At 45.0% G+C, this 20367-nt stretch overlaps 1 protein-coding gene across 5 annotated transcripts in view; it reads left to right on the top strand.

Moving 5' to 3' along the window:
- Nucleotides 1-17560, top strand: part of TRPC5 (transient receptor potential cation channel subfamily C member 5) — a 102643-nt gene extending 85083 nt beyond the window's left edge. For 2 of the 5 annotated variants that reach the window (XM_039387139.1, XM_039387138.1), the window contains exons 8-11: nucleotides 6719-6925; nucleotides 7104-7145; nucleotides 8770-8859; nucleotides 9544-13837. In XM_039387139.1, coding sequence (XP_039243073.1) covers nucleotides 6719-6925; nucleotides 7104-7145; nucleotides 8770-8859; nucleotides 9544-10278 — 1074 coding nt within the window. In that variant the 3' untranslated portion in view covers nucleotides 10279-13837. Of the gene's footprint in view, nucleotides 1-6718; nucleotides 6926-7103; nucleotides 7146-8769; nucleotides 8860-9543; nucleotides 13838-16277 lie in introns of those variants that run through there. The other 3 variants (XR_005565749.1, XM_027715963.2, XM_039387140.1) reach the window with 3 other exon arrangements.
- Nucleotides 17561-20367: the final 2807 nt, after the last annotated feature.

Below are 20367 nucleotides of genomic sequence, written 5' to 3'. Positions count from 1 at the left end.
CCATGAGTGGGATCTTCCCCCAGCTTTCAAGTTCTTAAGGCTCACAGTCCCAACGATGGCTTCTCTGCTATGTAAAAATTTAGATTTGTGGTTTTTTCCCCCTTGTGCTCTGTTTGCTTTCCTCACCTAAGAGCCTTGCTGCTCTTGTCTGAATTCAGGTCTTTACCTCTGTCATGGTCTAAGAATTCACTTTATCCCAGTGCCAGTATTTATTTGTGAGTATTTCTTCAGGACTTGCCTTAGACATCCTTTTCTCTTTCTGTGCTGCAGCTAAAAGCCCCCTGCATCCCTCTGGAGCTGCTGTCCAGGGAGCTGCTCTCCATTCCACCCCCCTGCCTTGCCTGCTGGTGCACATTCCAGCACTCCTTTGGTTTTTATGTGCTGGTTTGCCTCTGCCATGGGCTTCTCATCCCCAGAGCATTGCCACAGCTCCTCTTCAGAGGGGGAGTGTGAGCCCACTGCAGCTGCCCCTGTTGCTGCTGCTCAGGACTTTGCTTTGTCCAGTGCAGCCTGTGGTTTTGTGCTGGTTGGTACTTTCATCACTTCTCTGGCTGTCTCAGTCCCTAACTGTTCTAATTGCTTTTTCTAATGCTAAATTGTCCTCCTTTAGAATTTTTCTTGTGTAATTTTTGAGATTGATCCTATTAAGTTCTTACCATTCAGTGTGTCATCTCCAGCATTGAAAGCAAAGTAATTTGTTGCCAGCTACAGCTGAATTACCTATGCATTAATTGCCTTTGTAACTCCCTGATTTTTTCATAGACTGTTTCTTTCTATGACATATTTTTCTTTGAGAAATGTGAAGCATCATTTACATCAAATAGCCTGCTTGGATTTTTGCTGCTTGCTCCTCTGAGTTTGTCACCAAACACCCAAACTCTGCTGATGTTATTACCAGTTTGCCCAACACACATTGCAAAATTAACAGCTTTGAAACTGCACAAGAGTTGTCTGTGTCAGGTTCTGTAAAGATTAACTTTCTCCTGGCCCTCATTCTGCAATGCTTTCTGTTCAAGGGCATCTTTCTTGTGCTAGCCTGCTTAACAGCCAGCACTGATATATTTTCTGTGCTGCTTCCTGCTCTGGGTTTAGCAAAGAGCAATAAAGAGGCACGTGACAGAGAAATACATTAAATAGTCCGATGGCTTATCCTGCGTTTTACAGCACAGCTAATTACACAGCAGAAAAAGCACCTTTGAAGTTCCTGTGCCTCTCAGGCAACCATCCTCCCTTATTCAGGTAGATGTTACATTTCTCCCTCCTTCCTGGAGGAAACACAGCAGCTTGGGCACATCCCAGTCTTGTGGGGCTGCCGGTGGCTCTTCCTGAGGCGGGACAGCAGCAGTCCTGCTGCAGAAATCACACCAGCTTCTGCCAGCGTTCCCAGCAGAGCTGGAAAGCTTCCCACCCCTCCTTCGAAGGCAGTCAGCCACAGCCAGCCAGCCTGGTCCTGAGGGCACTGTCACAGCCATCTATATCTGCATCTGACAGGCAGCAGCCTGACTGCTGCGTAATAACACACAAGAATGGCACATGCAGCCCTTTTTGTGCCAGCCAGAACAACACTAGAGATCTCTGAACTTTATCCTTCCAAGTGGGCAGAAGCCCTTGCATGCAGCTGAAGTAGCTGATTCTCTTGTGATTGTTCTGCAGTGGAAAAGGTTGAGGGCCTCAGCATGCCTTGCTGCCGAGTGTTACCATCATCTCACCGTTAGGTTTCACAGAATCATTGAGTCACAGAATGGTTTGGGATGGAAGGGACCTTAAACATCATCTAGTCCAAGGCAAGGACATCTTCCACTGGCCCAGGTTGCTCCAACCTGCCCTTGGACACTTCCAGGGATGGGGCAGCCACAGCTTTTCTGAGCAACCTGTGCCAGGGCCTCCCCACCCTCACAGGGAAGGACTTCTTCCTAATATCTTATTATCAATATCTTATCTTTCCTGCCCTTCTGAGCTGAGGCTCTGCACCAGCCTGATCTGGAGCAAACCACAGTGTGCCGGAGTTCAGGGAGCTGCCAGAATCCATGTCAGCCTGGCAGCCAGGAGCTAACTGAAATTCAGGGCTATCCCAGTGCTTCCAGGGATGCCAACTCAAGAGTCAGGATACTGGGCTCCCATGTCCCCATTTGCTAGAGCCTTCCCACAGGCCAGCCCCCTGCTTCAGCTTCTGTGTGCTGAGATAAAAGCCACAGTGATTTCCTCCACCAGCTCCCTGGCCACAAGGGAACTGAGATACTAAAGTGGTGAAGAGGTTGAGGAGCACCTTGGCAGTGGTGAACCACCTCATACAGAGAGCTGACACCACCTGCCATTGCTGGGTCTCAGGACCCACTGGGAATCTGGCTGTTATTTGGCAAAGATGATCTAACTTGTATTGCCCAACAAGCAGAGGGTGATCGAAATCTTTATAGAAAACATCTCACAAACTGTAAACAACACATTTTCTACACAGAGATAAAGATGGAGATTAATGCTTGAATTATCCTGGGTAATTAGTGTAGCAGGTAATCACTTAAAATCTGGCACATCTGTGAATACCTCACTTTGACTGAATTAGAAGGTGTTTGCAACTGCTACAGTAAGATGGCTTCAGTGATCCCATGGGAAATCTTTGTGGGAGATTAATCCTCACTTCAAAAGGCAGAGATTTGCAAGAGGATTTTGTGTCCAGGATGACACATTCACATTGTTGTAGGAAGCAAGGCCTTTTTTTCCCTCACAGCAAAGCCAAGTGCTGCTTTCTTTGAATTCATGTATTCTTTGAGCTTGAGGGCTCGGCCCTCTTCAGCAGAGTGTTTGAGAGCTGAAATGCTGAACAGTGCTTGAAAGAAAGTGATGACAAGAACAAGGGCAGAAGAGAGGACAATGAAATCCAAACTTGGTGTTAAAAATCCTAGAGCAACAAGGTCACACTTGCAAAGCTACTGGATGCATTTCTTTAGCTTATTATAAATGTTACAGAAAAGATGTCCTCTAAGAACACTTTGAGACAGGTCTGTGAGGATCCTGTCCTCGCTGCTCACATTCAGGCAGCTCCCAAAAATGTGCATCTTGCTTATGGTCCTGCAGTCACTGAGGAGACACCTCAAACCTGGAGCACATCTGGTGGAGCCACACTCACAGCCAGTGCAGTGACTGTTGTACTGGCTCAAGCTCATGAGTGCTTCAGGTTTGAATTAGGTACGGGATGGATGTTGAATCATGGTTCTCTTGCTACTCAGCACACAGAGCAGAGTTAGGGGAACTGTAGTTTTGTGTGCAGATTTTACTACTTACTGCACTAAAGAGAGCTCTAACCAAGAAAATGGTGGTTTCCAAGCACACAAAGACATTCTCAGTAAAACTGAAGTGTTTCTTTGCTATACATTTCCAACACAAAACTGCTGCCAGGAGCTCTCATCTGATTTGCTCGAGTTCGCAAAACATCAAGGTGAATAACTGAGACAGGCTGAGTTTGTAAATCCTGGGGAATTCACATCAACAGAACCAAGAAGGAAAGAAGAGATACTTAGAGCTTCATGCAGAGGGTCTGGTCTGGCTTTTAAGAGAGGTTATAGTGCACTTGTTTACTGAGATAGCACAAGAAGAAGTACAGGTGGGGTTGAAGCCAGCATCCATCAACCTCATTATGGACAGATCGACAGGGGCTTCTTCAGACCAACCACAAAATGTCCCCAAGGAGAAACTCTGCTAAGTTTCAAAACACTCAGCCCCTAGTAAAGCCCATGTAGTCATATAATCACAAAATGCTTTGGGTTGGAAGGGATCTTAGAGGTCTTCTTGTTCTAACCTGCCATGGCAGGGACATTTTCCACTAGATCAGGGTGCTCCAAGCCCCGTCCAACCTGGCCTTGGACACTTCCAGGGGTGAAGTGTCCCCTGCAGTTATTTTAAAATAAAAGAAAAAAAAGAAAACACCCTGTGCAGAAATGCTTTTTAGCCCTTTTTTTCCTTCCTTTCCCAGAAACAAGTTTGCAATCCCCAAGCTTGGGGTTTGCCTTACTCTTCAAACAGTATCCACTACCAAATTACATCTTCACAGGACATTCCCTTTTAGAATATGCTGGAGGAAATTGCTGCCCCACCAACCCCACCACTGACACTGGACCTTTGATGGACCTTTGTAGAAGGGAAGAATGAATTTATGACCTTCTCCAAACTACCTTCTCCCTTCTGAATCCTCAACAGGACATTCACACCTACTTCTGTATTGCCAAAGAAGTCAAAATATATGTTTCTATCCGTCATAACAGTCTTTGCACTCTCCTTGCCCTGAACTCCCTAGCTGTCAGTGCTGCCAGGTGTTTGTAGGTCCTGCTCACTCACTTCAGGGCTGTGTAACTCAACACTGATCCCACGCACTTGTTCCCCCCCCCAAAATGTTTTTAGATGCTTGAACCAGCAACACACCTCTGGTTGGCAGTGTTTCAACACGCAGTCACCACTGGGTTTTTCCTGGTAGTGAGCAGGGGAGGGTTAGGTTTGATATCAGGAAAAATTTCTTCACCAAAATAGTTGCCCAGCCCTGGCAGGAGGTGCTGTCCAGGGCAGTGGTGGAATCCCCATCCCCCGGGGTGTTTAAAAGATGTGTGAATGTGTCAGTTGAAGACATGAGTTAGTGGTGGGCTTGGCAGCGCTGGGGGCATGGTTGGACTTGATGATGCCAGAGGGCTTTTCCACCCTAATGATTCTGTGACCCTGTATCCAAGTGGAGCACAGGAAGCTGCAGCTCGGGCCCCTTCTCTAAGACAGATTTGATCTCCCACCTCCCAGGTGCCCCTGAGCTCACCTGGCCTGTGATGCTGGTTGTTCCTGTTCTGAAGACTATTTCAGCTCAAGTTGCCCAGACCAGGAAATGTTCAGGCAGAAAGATGGCCTTTAGGTCTGAGCAGGGAGCAGCCAGCCCTGCTTCTGGAAGAGCCTTTAACTCTGAGCAGTTATTAAGCAGAGTTGTCCTGTGGGCTGGTTGTCCCAAACCCAAATTCTGGGAAGGAGGAACAGCAGCTGCATGGCAGCAGCATGTCCTGCTCTCCCTGAGCTCTGCAGACCTGGTTGCAGCCTGCAGGTAGAGACAAATAAAGAAAACGTGAGCAGGAGTTGTTCTTTCTTTTTTTTTATGGTGGCAACTATTTCTACTGCTACAAATCACATTTTTTACTACCCAGAACTTCATTTCCACCAGGATCAACTTCTAACACTTCACAGTGATGCTGCAGTTTCTCTGTTTATGGGTCTGACTGTGTAAGAGGAAAAAGGGGCATGTCAGGCTGCATCTCTGAGGCTACGTGTGGCCTGCAAACAGCCCTTTTGGTGAGCTGGCATGGCACAGTAGTGTTCTGGGCTGATTCACACTGTCTGCAGAGACAATACACTCCTGGGCCACTGAGACAGTCCTTTTAAATCGAGAGCTGTGCATAATTTGAATGCACTGTTAAAATGGAGTTCAGCTGCACCTCACTGTCAAAATGAGAGCATATTTTACCCGTGTCAGAGCACTGGAGTGTAGCCAGAAAGCCAGTGTAGTAATTTTTTGGGCATGATGTTCAGCCATATTTTATTAAACTCCCTGTTCTACACTTCACTGCTTGGCTCTGTGAGCTGCAGCCGAGCATCCCTCACTCAATAAGCTGCTTGTTCCATCCTTGTTGAAATCTCCTTGTAAAATTAAAAACCCCACACTGTCCTTTTCTCCCACCTTGCGCTGTTACTTAGCCTGAATCATCATGGCTTTGGTTTAATCTCATGTCAGATACTGTTCATGTAAATGCAGAACAGCTGAAATGTCACAACCATCAGCATGAGATCTGCTTTGAATTGCTGCAGCACCTCTCTGAGGCCCAGCTGTAGGCACTGCCTCTGCCCTGATGTTCAGGGAATATGCAGTTTGTTCCTGGGCAGAGCAGCCCGTTGGCTCCATGGACTGGATTGCAGACAGATGATGTGGGGAGCCCAGTTTTGAAGTCTGTAAGATCAGTGTTTTCTGTATTCCTTTCCTGGGGACTGTATAGACCCTGTGCCTCTCCATGCAGCTGTAAAATGATGCTATGAACTTCCCACCTTCACTTGATAGGGATGAAAAGCACTAGAGCAAGCAAACTATCACAGTGATAATATAATGTAAAAACCCCACCAACCTAAGAGTAAAATGTCTCCCAGCTTCTGGAAGGATAATGCAGAGGCAAGATGTAAAATATGGCACACACATAAAATGTGTCACTTCCTTATAAGAGCAGAATTAATGGATGCTACAAAAAAACAAATCAAAAAACATTATGAAAGATCTTTTTTCCAGGAAAGAGTATGAGAATTCATTGGATTTAGACATGAGAAACAATGGTTTTTGATAATGAAAGTGCTAGCAAAAAATAAACTAAGAAATGTGTTTTCGTGCTTCTTGGGGAACTTTCGTATTGGTGAACTTGTATTGTGTGAATAAGCACAACCTCTTAAGGACAAAGATGGGCTTTAACACTTGAAATTCTCTTTGCTGGATGTTGCTGTCCTCTCATTTCTCAGTGGTTGGTATTTTTACACTCCAGATACGTTTCACACCAGTTCTTTAAGCACACCCCGAGCAAGGGAGATGGAAGAAGCAATACTGCTTTGCCTGCAGCTGGAGAAATCCTTTATTGCTCCCGTCACCTCCTCGGCTGTGGGTATTCACTGCAGGAAAACCTGCCTGAAGCTGCTGATGGTCTGTGTCCTTCCCTCACAGGACCACGCAGACATCGAATGGAAGTTCGCACGGACGAAGCTCTGGATGAGTTACTTCGACGAAGGTGCCACTCTGCCCCCTCCCTTTAACATTGTCCCCAGTCCCAAGTCAGTCTGGTACCTTTGCAAGTGGATCCACAACCAGCTGTGCCCAGGTGATGACTCTGACAATGAACAGAAGAGGCATGAAAACCTCAAAACATTCACAGTAAGGAGCTCATGGGTTTGTACTTCATTTTTTGAGGGTGTTGTGCATGTTCAGGATCATGAGGGCCACTGCTGTGCTGGGGCAGCAGACAGCTGCTGGATCATGACTTGCTAAGAGCCATTAGGAGCTCTAAAGACTGGAGCAGACAGGTAACACCCCCGTGTCTCTCTCCTTCCAGGAACGACACGCTGACAACCTGATTCAGAATCAACACTACCAGGTAAACTCTTGAGCACGTACAGTTTTTACTCCCTGTTTCTTTCTTCCTGCTCATTTTCTAATACTTCAATTCTTGCTTGCTTCTAGAATATATTTTGATAAGTGTAGGTCCTCTGAGAGGATTTTGCTTATCACAGATTAAAACATTTCCTTACTGGAGGTAGATGGTTCAGTAAATCTCTCCTTGCCTTTCAGCCCCCTTGAGCAGTGGAAAACTTGCCAGGTATCAGTCTGGCTGCTGAAGCAAAGGTGACATCCCTGTTGCCCTCTCAATTAAAACTGTTTCTGTGCATTTTTACACTCTTGAATTGTTCCTCTCCTGCTCTTTTTTGTAAAGCATCCCTAACTCAAACCGTGGTTGGGATTTTCTTTTGTTTTGGATGGCTCAGAAAGAAGGAATGGTTCCTTTGTTGAATCTTGCTGGTTTTGTTTATTCTCAGCCTGCCTGTCATCAAGGACTCATTAAAGCCAACCTACAAATGGATGAAACTTTATTAAAAACACCAGCTTCAGACCTTGAATTCAGTGGGATGTATTATGCCAGCATGCTGGAAGGAAAAAAAATTCTGCAGAATGTTAGGTGGTACATTAGGCTCTACTGCCAAAAGACATTGGTAATTTGTCTTACTTAAGACATCTCCTACCTTTGGAAGAGTACTTTTATCTGAAGTTGATTGTTAACAAAATTAGTCACCTTTGACAACAGATGCTTTCTGACTTCAGAGCACAGCTTATGGGTAGCAACAGTGGGATTTCTTAAAAACCTCCCAGCAAAACCATCTTCGTGCTTGGTGTCGCTCAGACTGGTTATCCCTGTTCATGAAGTGGGGGAAATGAAGGGCAAGTTTGTCCATGGAACACACACAGGGAGCCTTGGTGTATGTTGGCTGGCACAGGTAAATGTTCGAGCTCAGTAAAGCCATCAGGGAGGTACATGAACAGAGCAAAATGGAGCTCATCCAGCCAAAAACATGGAGTGTAGCCAACATCCCAGGTGACACAGGGCAGTGAGAGCCCGGGGAGAAGTCACTGAGGGTGTGATTCAGTCCTTCCAGTGCCGCCCACTGACACTGCAGCCACCCTGAAGGGAGTTTCTGACCTGCCTTTAGGGCAAACAGAGGCAGCTGGCAGATGTGCTTTGAGGTGAATGCCCATTGCACCGTGGGGTTCTGGCTGCTTTTCACGTCATTTGCTGCCAACATACCCTCCTTGGCTTTCAAATACTTTATAAACATCTTCAAATGCCAAATTTAGCCTGTCAGGATACACAAAATATACACACGAGATTGGTGATTCTAAAAACTTTCAGCAGCTGAGATCAAATGGCTCGAGCACATCGAAGAACAACAAGAATTTTTTCTCAACAATTTTTACATATACAAACCCCAGGACAAAACACCTGCTTAACCTGCAGCCAACAACTGAGCATCCAAGATGGAAGGTATATCAACCTTTCCCAGGGTTTGCTCTGTTTAAAAGGAAGCATTCTGTTTCTAATGGTGAGTGATTTTGGTTTTAGCCAGCAGAGCCAGGACAGCTGCTGTTTGTAAGAGCTCAGGGAAATACAGTCAGAACAATTTGTGCTGAGCCAGCAGTTGAATCACTTGGATTGTTTCCTATTCCAGGAAGTGATAAGAAATCTTGTGAAAAGATATGTTGCAGCAATGATAAGGACTTCCAAAACCAACGAAGGCTTAACTGAAGAAAATTTCAAGGTAATTTATTATTCCTCAATAATAATTTATTATATTAATTCAAATAGCCACTTGCAGAGTTTGCACTAAATTGTTAAGCTGATTTGTAACGTGTGGAAATAGGACTATGACTGGAGCTGGGAATATATCTAATAGGCATGTGGGGAATTTTGAGCAGAGAATATTACTGAGTGTCTTCTCATATGATCACCTCCCAGATTTTAATATACAGTATGTTATATCAAGAAAAGTGTTAGAAAAGGGTAGGAATGAAGTATGTGATTTGTGTCAACATCATGTTCCTAATCCTAATGCAGACAGAGCCAAAGAATGAGTCGGGCTTAATGAAAATCAACACTCATTAACAAAATTCAAGTTGGGCCTATCAGCTAAACAGGATTCCTGCCATATTTCTGCATTTCAGCAGCCTTCCCTCTTCTATAACTGTCTTATTTGACATTTTGGGGGATCAGGGTGGGCAGAGGAGGTTGATCAATGAGACCAAGTCCCCCCAGCCTTTGGTGACAAAGACCTTGTGAGGTCTCCAGTTCCCTGGCTTACCAAGACATTATTGTTTGTGTATGTGGTGTTGTGAGTGTGATTTGATATCAGCCACTGACACAACTGACCAGCTCTCCCGAGGGAACGTGACCATTCATGGCAGATAAAGCTGCTGAGAGTAACTTGTTTCTCCTCGTGCCCTAGGAATTAAAACAGGACATCTCAAGTTTTCGCTATGAGGTTCTTGACCTCTTAGGAAATAGAAAGCCCCAGAGGAGGAGTTATTCAACCAGCAGCACAGAGGTGTCCCAGAAGGATGAAACAAATGAGGACGGTGCTGGAGAAAAATCCAGAGCCAAGAGCGTGTCTTTCAATGTAGCCAACAAAAAAAAGGACTTCAATGTATCTGCTCTGATTAAAACCATGTCTGGGATCGATATTGTGGAAGAGAAGCCAAAAAGCAATGGGATCAGTAAGCGCTCCTTTGTCCGAAATGGCAACAGAGTTCAGAGACTCTCCAGCTCCAAGAAGGAATCCTTCAAGAGACTGGGCCTGCTCTTCTCCAAGATGAATGGACACGTACCTGAACCCAGTTCAGAACCCATGTACACTATTTCAGATGGAATTATTCAGCCACACTACATGTGGAAAGACATTAAATATTCTCAGATTGATAGAGAGAGAGAAGAGAACTGTTCCAGAAGTGAGATTAACCTCAATGAGGTGGCCTACAGTGGGAACACGAGACTTACAGGACAGAGCAAGGAATGTCCTGTGGTTTGTGCCAGCTCCCTTCACTGTGCTTCCAGTATTTGTTCCTCTAATTCCAAACTTATAGACTCGTCAGAGGACGTGTTTGATTCCTGGGGAGAGGCCTGTGACTTGTTCATAAACCAGTGGAAAGATGGACAGGAGGATCACGTTACCACTCGGCTCTAAGTAAAACTATCTTAACGCTCACTGGAAAACCTACCCAAGAATTGGTAATTGTTTGCTCTCATCTGATTCAGCATTACTGTTCCCTTTCTGTCCACAGGTGAAAAAAAAGTGTAAACACACTTATGTTAGCCTATTTTATAACCATCTGCACATTTTTTAATTTATTTTTGTACACTCGCTAATACTAAACTAAAGGTTTCACCATTTATAAGGTCACTATAAACCACAGGAATCCCTTCAGATGTAGTCTTAGTCTTCAAACCCCACAGACTTCAGATGCACTGGTGGCTGAGGAAAGGATTTCTCCAGTGGTCCCACCATCATTCCACCACAGGTGGGTTTCCCTGCTGTCCAACACCGTTGGCTCTGTGTCCTGCTCAGTTTTCCTCATCAGCACGACCAGATGATGAGCAGGAGGATGAGAACCACATTTAAAATCTTTTTAAAAAGGGTTTCACCTTATAGCCGGTCCTTTGTTTCCTTTAAGCAATATGACTTCTGTTTCTTTTGGCTGTGCGTGTTTTTTCAGGTCATTACATTAAATTGTAAATTGTTATTGAATGCAAGACCCCTTTGATCATCCAGCTGGAACATGTTATTATTTGCTTATTTGCCTAATTTGCCTTTTAGGGAGCAGAAAGACCTTCCAGTTAGGCTGACAGTGGGAACCAGCACCTGGCTTTGCTACCAACTTCTGTGTAGCTGCTTGAAATACAAACCTGTGTGTAGTTTGGCTGAACCAAAACCCAGCTCTAAGCCTTGCCCTTGTTTTGCAATTCCTAATCTTATTTCCACCACTGCATTCACTTTTTGCTGTATCTCTGATGGATGTCAGGCTTCAGGGAGAAAACCATCCTCCCTGTGTACGGCAGGTGCTAAGAGGGATCATCTTCCCTGGGCCCCTGAGCTGCATTTCTGAAAAGCAGCCTAAGTAGTAGAGGCTCAAACTGCATCAGCAGCACGGAATGGCTCTGCAGCTCCTCTTCTGAGGTGCAGCAAAAAGGAGTGTGGCAGTAGGTAGTATCTTTTATCTCCCCAGTTGTGGCAGTGGTAGTGTCTGTGGCTTACCACTGTCACTACTTTAGTTCCAAGGAGCAGCAGAGCGGGGAGAAGACAAACCTCATCAAGGGCAAAATGCTTGAATTCTTAACAGTGATTTTTAGTGGTTTGTTTGTTTTTTTTTTAATTTTATTTTTAACAATGTGATACTTGAACTTTCTTCTGCAGTGTTGCTAAGAAACACTTTACCACCACTTCAGAGCTGTTATTAGTCAGCTGCTTTCTTGGAGGAACCAAGTCCTGAGGAGGAGCTCAGGAAGGGCTTTGTTCCTGCCCTCGTGCAGGGCTGTGTTCCCAGGAGAGGTTCTGTGAGCTGCAGCATTTCCCAAGGGCGGCTGCCAAAAATCACCTCATCTGTGAACTGAGCTGTGAGTTGCCTTTGGAAAAGCATAGTGCTGGAAAATCTGCTCCTGCCATTGCAGTGGGTCAGATTTTACCAGCAAGGGGCACCAGCAGCTCTTGTGGCAGCACAAGAGAGGAGAGGGGTAAGGGTTGCTGGGACACCTGCAGCTGGATGCTCTGCCCAGGTTTTAAACCTGGCTCCCTTCTTTTGTGAAGGAAAACCACCTTGTTGGGTTTTTCCTTTGGGCACCTGTGCAGCTTCATGTAATGGGCCCTACAGAGCACAGAAATCAAGCAGGAATGTGAATGATGCAGCCAGTTCCTGAAGCAGAGCTGCAGGTGCCAACACACTGGACTCGTGGAAGTTTCCAATACAGACCTCAAAATACAATACAGCCCTGGTGTCAAGAAAAATCAGCAACTAGGAGCAGAGACTCAAAAATGTTTCTGTATTCCTAGAGTGAAATGACCCCAGTCTTGTTAACAGCAGGCAGTGTAAAACCCAAAATATTTAAGCCTCTAGATGTGTTAGCTAAAGGCAGAGTGAAAGGCATTTTGTATCAACAGATTTCAGGCTTTCATGCTAATTGCAGGGTTAGAGTTGTCTTTGAAAACTGCATCTCCTCTTCCTTCATGGAAGGCTGAGCAAAGTGACATTTGCGCTACACAAGGAGACTTGCAAAATTCAAGGGTCAGGAACAGCTTGGTGATCATTCTGTGAGGAAATCCAGCACTCCTGTCTCTTAGAAGCAAATCCATCAGTGCAGGAAAGCTGCAGTGAGAACCCACCAAAACTAATAGAGCAGCTCACACTTAAAGTTCAATAAAGCAAACCGAGCACATTTCTGTAAAGATGAACATTAGCAGGAGCTGCTGCAGGGGCATGAAGGAAAGGGTTTGAATCCTTTGATGCCTCACCTAACCACCCTGCAGATCTGTGAAGTCTACTTGACACGGGGCCAGCAAAAATTTTTGGTATTTCCTGTGTAAGGAGTAAGAATGAAAACAATTCAAGGACAGTTATGCAGATTACACCAAATGGGCTTGAGGCTGTGCCAGAAACAGAGTTTGTGTCCTTGGACAGTGGAAAGTCTTAAGAACAAGCACACTGCTACTGGTGATGATGATATTGTGTCATTTAAACACAGCACTGCATTAACAGGTACAGACAACAAAACGAAACGTAATTAACTCTGCAGTGCTGCCCCCAAAAATGTAAAAATCCCTTCCATGCAAACTGTGTGAGTCATGTTCTCCTGCTGTGGCCTGAAAGGGCAGGTGTCAGGAGGGATAAAACTGTCTGCAAACCCCCTTGTAACGCTGTGCTAAAGGGGGAAGGTACATCACATGGCTGCTCAGCTGGGGCTCCCCCGGGGGTTTGTTTCATGACTCAGATCCTTCCTTGCTCCCAGCTATGAGGGAGTCTGAGCTGACTTTAATTTAACACAAATATTTGATTTGGCTGTGATTAATGCATGTGTCCAGGAGTTTGCAAACTGTCAAATTGGTCCCCCAAAAGGCAAAATTCTCTGTGATTGCATCTTTGCATCCCCAGTGGTAGCAATAGACTTCATAGCAGCTGATGAATTATTATTTTGCTAAAACAGGAGCTTCAGGGGAAGGAAATTGAAGTATCTTCTGCAAAACACATTTGATTGAAAAAACCAACCCCGGTTGCAGTTACAGTATTTGAGATTTCACCAGCATTCTTCCATTTTCAATTGCTCAAAAAGAAAACACGTTTTAGTGCGAGTTATTCTCAGTGAACAACCACTGTGCTGTCCCTGCAAGAAGCAGGGTGGGAGCCAATGGGACATCGAGTTTCTCCTGTGAGGAGTTAAACTTTTCCTTGGCTTGGGTTCAAGATACACAGCTGAGCTCCAACTGGTACACACTTGGCCTTTATTCTCTGGGCTTCAAGACTAATCCATAAATATATGCAAAGAATTTGGAATTAGGAATAACAGAGATCTCAACCACTTGCCCTTCCTTAGGTTTCTTGCTCTTGAAGTTGCATTTTTTCTCACCTCCCAGCCCAGTGTCATTTTCACTGGCTTTTTAAAGCAGCACACCTGCAAATGGTCATGGAATCATGGAGCTGTTTGGGTTGGAAGGGACCTTAAAGTTCTTCTTGTTCCAACTCCCCTGCCATGGGCATGGACACCTTTCACTAGACCAGGTTGCTCTGAGCCCCATCCAACCTGGCCTTGAACATTTCCAGGGATGGGGATCATCAGCAATTAAAAAGTTAACAAATACCACCCAGGGTTTAAGAACATCAAGTAGAATTGTGAGATGTTTGTACTCAGGTGAGAGATCACATAAATCGCTTCAGGAACAAGACGTTAACTGGCACATCTGTGCAGATGATTTGGGTGACTGCACTGGTACGTCCCTCACTCACTGGCAGATCTGTAAATACTCTGTACCTGTACCTGTGACCCCGCAGAGGAAGCAGGGGCAGTGGGCAGAGCCGGGGGGGAGCAGGGGGAGCTGAGCTCTGCTCCCCGCTCTGCCACCGACTCACCCGTGACCTTGGGCAAGTCACTCGGCCTCCCGAACGCCTCAGTTTCCCCATCTGTAAAATAGGGATAATAACAACACTTACCTACCTCGCAGGGGGGGTTAGTTCATTATTTATAAGCACTTTCAGATCTTCAAATTAAAGGCGCTATATACAGCAAGTAGTTAATATTCGTAGTGGTAGTATGTACTTTTATTTTCTTACAACTAATTCAGGTTAGGATTTAACTGTCTGTCCGTTAGGATAGTTTTCCATGTAGGGAACTAGCATGGTTTCCCATGAAGGGAATTTAGGGGACTTCTGCAGTAGACAGAGAGCAGGAACAGCATACCCTGGAAGCCTAAATTCTGACACCCTTGCTTTTGTTATTTATGTCTCGCCCTTAATGTCACCTTCCTGTATTTGTGTTTCATCCTTTTTCCAACAGTCCATGTAACATGATTTTTAGCAGAAACAGCCACTGTAAATATTAAAAATATTTAAATAAATATAATAATGTACAAATATAAACATAAACCCTTACCTTCTAAGGAGGTTAAAATTGGTTGGTGCAACAGACTTCTAAGCATGGGGAGGTTCCACAGGCCCAGCACTGATGCACGTGCACACCAGGATACTGGAACAGGGCTATAGGAAAATTTCACCACATCACCATCTCCATAGTAGTCACTTTTCAACCTATCACTGGCAAGGGCAGCAAGTCACCTGGGTGTGACTGGTGTCACTGGAGCAGGATGGCTCTGCTGCATGTTCTGCCCCAAGAGAGGGTAAAGGCAGCTCCTGGACCCCGACCTCAGGTAGCAGAGTGTGGCCAACACAGTGCTGCTGGAGGAACCATCCTGGACAGCAGGAGGATGTCTCCTGCATCCCTACAAAGGGCCTTTCCCCCCAGATTTCTCTGTACAATTCATTTTCTTCAGTGCTTACTCAGGATAAAGGTGTGAGGTTTGAGCAGCAGGAGCTCCAAGATCTGACTGGCAGAGTAAGGGCACTATGAGCATTCTAAGCTCCATTCCAGGAATATGAGGAGTTGCAGGTAATGTGCACTGGCTATCTGGACATCACTAATGGTGTAAGATATCTTACAAAGCAAAGATGTCTGGACAGTTACTAATGGCATAAGCAAGGATCTGACTGCTGGGTTTTCAGGCACCTGCTGCTCTTACACCTCTGAGTGTATGTTCTGCTTCCCTGGGGACTTCTCACCTTTGCTTTGGTATTGTTACTTTTCTTTCCCAAAGGCCAAAATCCCAAAGAATAGCATATTTCAGTTAATCAGGAAGAGGTTCAGTTTTGGTTTAACTCCTGGCTGAGTTCTCCTTCAACAAGTTAACTCGTCCTGTCCCTCAGACATGTCTGTGAGAAAGCTCTGCACAGGCTCAAAGGCTGATCTCCAAAGAAACAGGAACCTCCTCCCACCTCTGTTGCAATTCCACACACAGAATGGCTAAAAATAAGCAAAAATATCTGACCCACCAGGGATGCCTAGAATTAATGAAAGTTGTTACTTAACTAAGAACTCCCTGGAGCTGGTTTTGGGGTGGATGGACTGCAAGGACCTCTCCTTCCCAAGAGGGACTCTCTGGGCCCTCCAGCACTGTACCCCCAGCTGAGGCAGGTGAGATGGCTGGTCACACCTTCCCAGGTGTGCTGGAAGCATCAGACACTCTAATTCATGTAATGGTAAAATTAATTGGAATCAGTGAGACTACAGTGGATAATAAATCCACTCACTGGAGAAGCATCTAAAATAAACTGTTCCCAGTTTGCAGTGAATGTGTAACTTGAAAGAGCTATAAAGTCCCTCCCTTACTGGATTTTTCTGGAGGAGGTGGGGACCACACTGGGCTAGCCACATCAGCATATTTCCTAAATATCTGTAATTTGATTAAATTTCATTTTCACACTCTTTCCCCATTTCAGGCCATTTTTATGAACAAGTAATTTCTGTACTATTCACATAACTGCCTCCACCCAGACCAACTACTTTTTGTTTGATCCTCATCTTCCAAACATTTGATAGTATTTTGTGCTTCATATAAATACTTTTACCCGCTCTTTTTTTTTTTTTAAGGTGTGCAAAGCAAAACCAACCCCCAGCCATAACAGCAATAGAGCCTCCTAACAGAGCTCAAACCACTTGCAATTTTAACAGCCAGACTGATCCTGCAGTTCCTCCCTCGCAAACAGAATCACAGAGTGGTTTGGGTTGGAAGGGACCTCTGGAGATCCCCCAGTCCAACCCTCCTGCCAAGGCAGGGCCATCTGACAGACCCTTCTCAGTCAATACCCACCAACTACAGGCGCCAGTGCAGTTCCCCCTGCCTGCCATGTCCTCTGCCAGCACGGCTTATTTTAGTTATTTGGGGGATTTTTTCATTTTCCTCTCCCATTTAAAGCATTTCCATCTCAGCAGTAACTCCTAAGCCAGAAGAGATGCTGTGCTTAGGACTGTGACCTGTCAAGGAGCTGGCCTTTCAGCACGTTAGCTAACAGAACACTGTGATACCTTCAGCCAACAGAGCGAGATGCCTTTTGACTATAAATAGTTGTTTTGCAGCAAGGGGGCACTTTTTGGTCTAGCTAATTTTTTGGGTATTGTACAGTTATTTAAAAAAACTACCGAATGTGTTAATGAGGTGGGCCTGGGAACTAGAGGGCTAAGGATCTTTGAGGAGCAAAAGACAGTAGCAGATGCTTAAGTACTCTATTTTCTATCTGGTGAGCCCTGGAGACCGGGCTGACTCTAAAAACGGTTTTTTAAGAAATCAAATTTTAATATCAAATACTCATTTCAAAAAAAGCTACCACAGAAACGGCTTCACAGCGGAGCATATTTTAAAATGCCATTTTACTCCACTGGATAAAAAAAGGTGAGGCTTTTTTTTTTTCCTCCTCTCCTTCTTCTTTAGTTTTGGTCAAAAACTAAAGTTTTTTCCAGGCAAAAGAGCTATTAGATGTAAGAATCTGTGTATGTAAAGACAGAGTGGCAACCTCAGCATTTGCCAGTTAAGTGGTAATAGCCACCTCTGGAGAAAAGGGGGAGAAAAGGGCAAGAGCAAAAAGCAAAAACAAATGCTTAGTTTTATGTACTTTTCTACTTGCATCTCTTCCATCTGTAGTGCAGAATCCATGTCATACCCTCGTATAACCTGTACAAAATGAAACAATGTACATAATAGATAAAATTATTTATTTTATGTGTATTTTTAGCTTAACTGTAAACTGGAAAAAAAAAAAAAGGCATTTAATTTTTTCCCAAAAATGTAAGCCTATTGAAAATCAAGGTGTTTCTACCTTTTCAAGATGTAACATTTCCAGCTGCCTATTGATAATAAACATTTATGAACAGCAACAGATCTGACATTTTACAGTTTTTTAAAAATGTGTGCAGCACAGACTTCTCAAGGGCTCTCAGTGGGCAGAGGAGCACTTAAGGGCTCTCTATAAAGACTTTATTGGTATTTTCATTAAAAAAGCCATGACACAGTCCTGCTTACCTCCTGTGAAGTTGGTCACCCAAATTTGAGCAAGTGCTTATGGGCAAGAACTAGACAACACCTAGCTGGGGAAAAAACCCCAAACAAGCCCAAAGTATTAATTATATCCTGGCTACAACAGAAAAGAGCAAACCACTACAAGTGTTGGTAAATAAAGTGCATTGCCTGAATGCAATTAGTCCTGTACAAAGAAGTCTAAGTAAGTGTAATTTCATTTTAATTTCCTCCCCGAAGATATCCTTAGACCAGCACAACTACATGGGCCACACTGGAATATACAGCAATATAGCTAATAGCATAAGAGAGTCATTAAGCAACAACTTCTAACTGTGTTAACATAATTTGCTTATGGAAAGCTGTCCTCCAAGCAAATCTCATTGAAGCACTGGAGATACATTTCAAAAGGTTTCCATCCACCACCAGAGTCTTTTGGTCAAGCCTCCAGTGAAACAAGAGTTCCCTCAAGTTAAACAATGGCAATATCCCTTTCCTTGGAATGCAGAAGATTCCTGCACGAGGGAGACAATGCTGACACACGGAGAAATGTTAACACACTGTCCATGGCAAAAGCTGCAGCAGAACCCAGCACCACAGTGATCTATGGCTACAGAATTTTAAACACTCAAACAAAGACTAAAGGCTGCTACCCTTTTTTTTTTTAACAGACAGGGACTTTCTGAAGTTAGGTGGGCACATTCCCACTCGCATCAGAAAGCCAAGAAGTTCAAAGTTAAGGCACTGTGAATTCACAGCTGTGCTTCCTACAGCAGAAGCAGGGACTGAACTTCACATGACAGTGACTTCCCCCTGCTCTGTGCCCCTGCAGAGCAGACAGATGTTCTGCAGCAGAAAACACCAGAGCTGACCCGGGATGTGGGAGACAGGGGGACTGAGCACTGGAACAGATTGCCCAGAGAGGTTGTGGAGTCTCTCTCCCTGGAGATATTCCAGAACCCTCTGGATGCAATGCTGTGCAATGTGCTCTAGGGTGACCCTGCCTGAGCAGGGAGGTGGGACCAGATAACCCACTGTGGTCCCTTCCATCCTGACCCATTCTATGAAGAAGCTTTGCAGTGTATTTCATCTCCTCTTACTTGCACTTCCTCAAAAGTTACACAAATCACACATTCACATAACGATCACAAACATCAAAATAAACATTTTTTTTTTGCTTTCAGCTACGACAAATATTAACAAAGTACTGGTTTTAAAAGGGTCAAACCCCACAGGTTTACGTTTGATTGGAAAATGCAAATAGGGAGGGTAGGGAACAGGAAAAATACATAAAGGAGGGGGTAGAGGGAGTTAGATGGTCCATTAATTTCATCATTAGAGGATATTCCACTTTCTCTTAAAAGACCCTTTTTTTCTCTAGCACAACCAAGTCAAGCAGCTGTCACAGCCACACTTACCTGGGGTAAACCCCAGCACTGCAAAGCTAGTGGCAAAATGTGCACCTGCCCCAGGGAGGGCAAGATTTACCATCTGTAACAGAAGTACTGCCATAAACTGAGCCTAACACATCAAACCACCCTGTCACACCTCAGGCATCTGTTCCTTGGGCAGCAGATCACCCCACCTGCAGAGAGGAGCAGGCTGCAATCAGTGCCTGGTACATGCTCTGAGCCTGTGGCTCGTACTGGCTGAGCCATTCCCTGTGTGCTGCAACTCACACTCAGCTGCCCGGGAAATCTGGTGAGCAGCAGTGACTTGGTCTTGAGTAGCAGCTCCTAGATACAGGCCTGCCCTCCAAAAATTAATCTCTGATCTTACTTCAAAAAGCTATAAAGTCCTGGTTCAACAGTTTTATTTTCCTCATGAAAAAAAGCAGTTACTCGGAAGTCTGGCTCTGGATTTGTATGTTGAATATCTTCCATACATAATGTAGCCTTTGATGGTGTAATTTTATAAAATAAAAAGGTAGCCAGCAGCACTGCAGAGAGAAATGGAAGCTGGGAGTGTAAAAAAGCTCAACTGAGCTAGAAAAACAACTTGCTGTAGAAATTGGTTTGGTTATGTGAGCAAGGGGAAAACAGCACACGAGCTCTAGCAAGAGATAACCCAGTGGGCAAATGCTGCTGGCAGGCAGAGTCAGCGTGGTCTGTCTCTACAGTATTTATAATCGTTATCTTCAATAACAGATGGATTTTGCAATTCAAAAGACATCAGAAAGGCTGCCCAACAGCAGTGATGCAGTGGCTGTTAAGGCAGGACTGGTGCTGCTCTGGCTGCAGAGTGCAGGGCAGGGCAGGAGCAGTGGGGCACACACAGGCGGGCAGCACTCACACCCTGACTGCAAGGGGCACAGGTTGGGCATGGCCTTTGGTGCAAGATCAGCACCTCTGCCAAAATATCAGGCTTTTGCCTAACTGTGTGGTGAGTGGTGTTCAGACAACACTGGCACTCTGCTGTCTGGCGTCACAGAGGCGAATGCAGTCCCACTGCAGTCTGCTCCTTCGGAGGGCAGCAAGACTTGCAGCACTTCAGAGATTCTGAAATACTTAAAACCACAAGAAACTCACATCCCAAAGCATAAGTACTGCTTTTCTTATCCTGCAGATTCAGAAGAATCCCAGAATCACTGAAGCTGGAAAAGCCTCCAAGACCAGAGTCCACCTTGTGCCCGATGCCCACCTTGTCCCCCAGCCCAGGGCACTGAGTGCC

Source organism: Pipra filicauda, unplaced genomic scaffold (genome assembly GCF_003945595.2).
Source record: "Pipra filicauda isolate LSUMZ 115617 unplaced genomic scaffold, ASM394559v2 scaffold532_size348037_pilon, whole genome shotgun sequence".
NCBI classification, from domain to species: Eukaryota; Metazoa; Chordata; class Aves; order Passeriformes; family Pipridae; genus Pipra; species Pipra filicauda.
The sequence above is the reverse complement of the archived record's forward strand: the minus strand, read 5'-3'. Positions and strand labels throughout refer to the sequence as shown.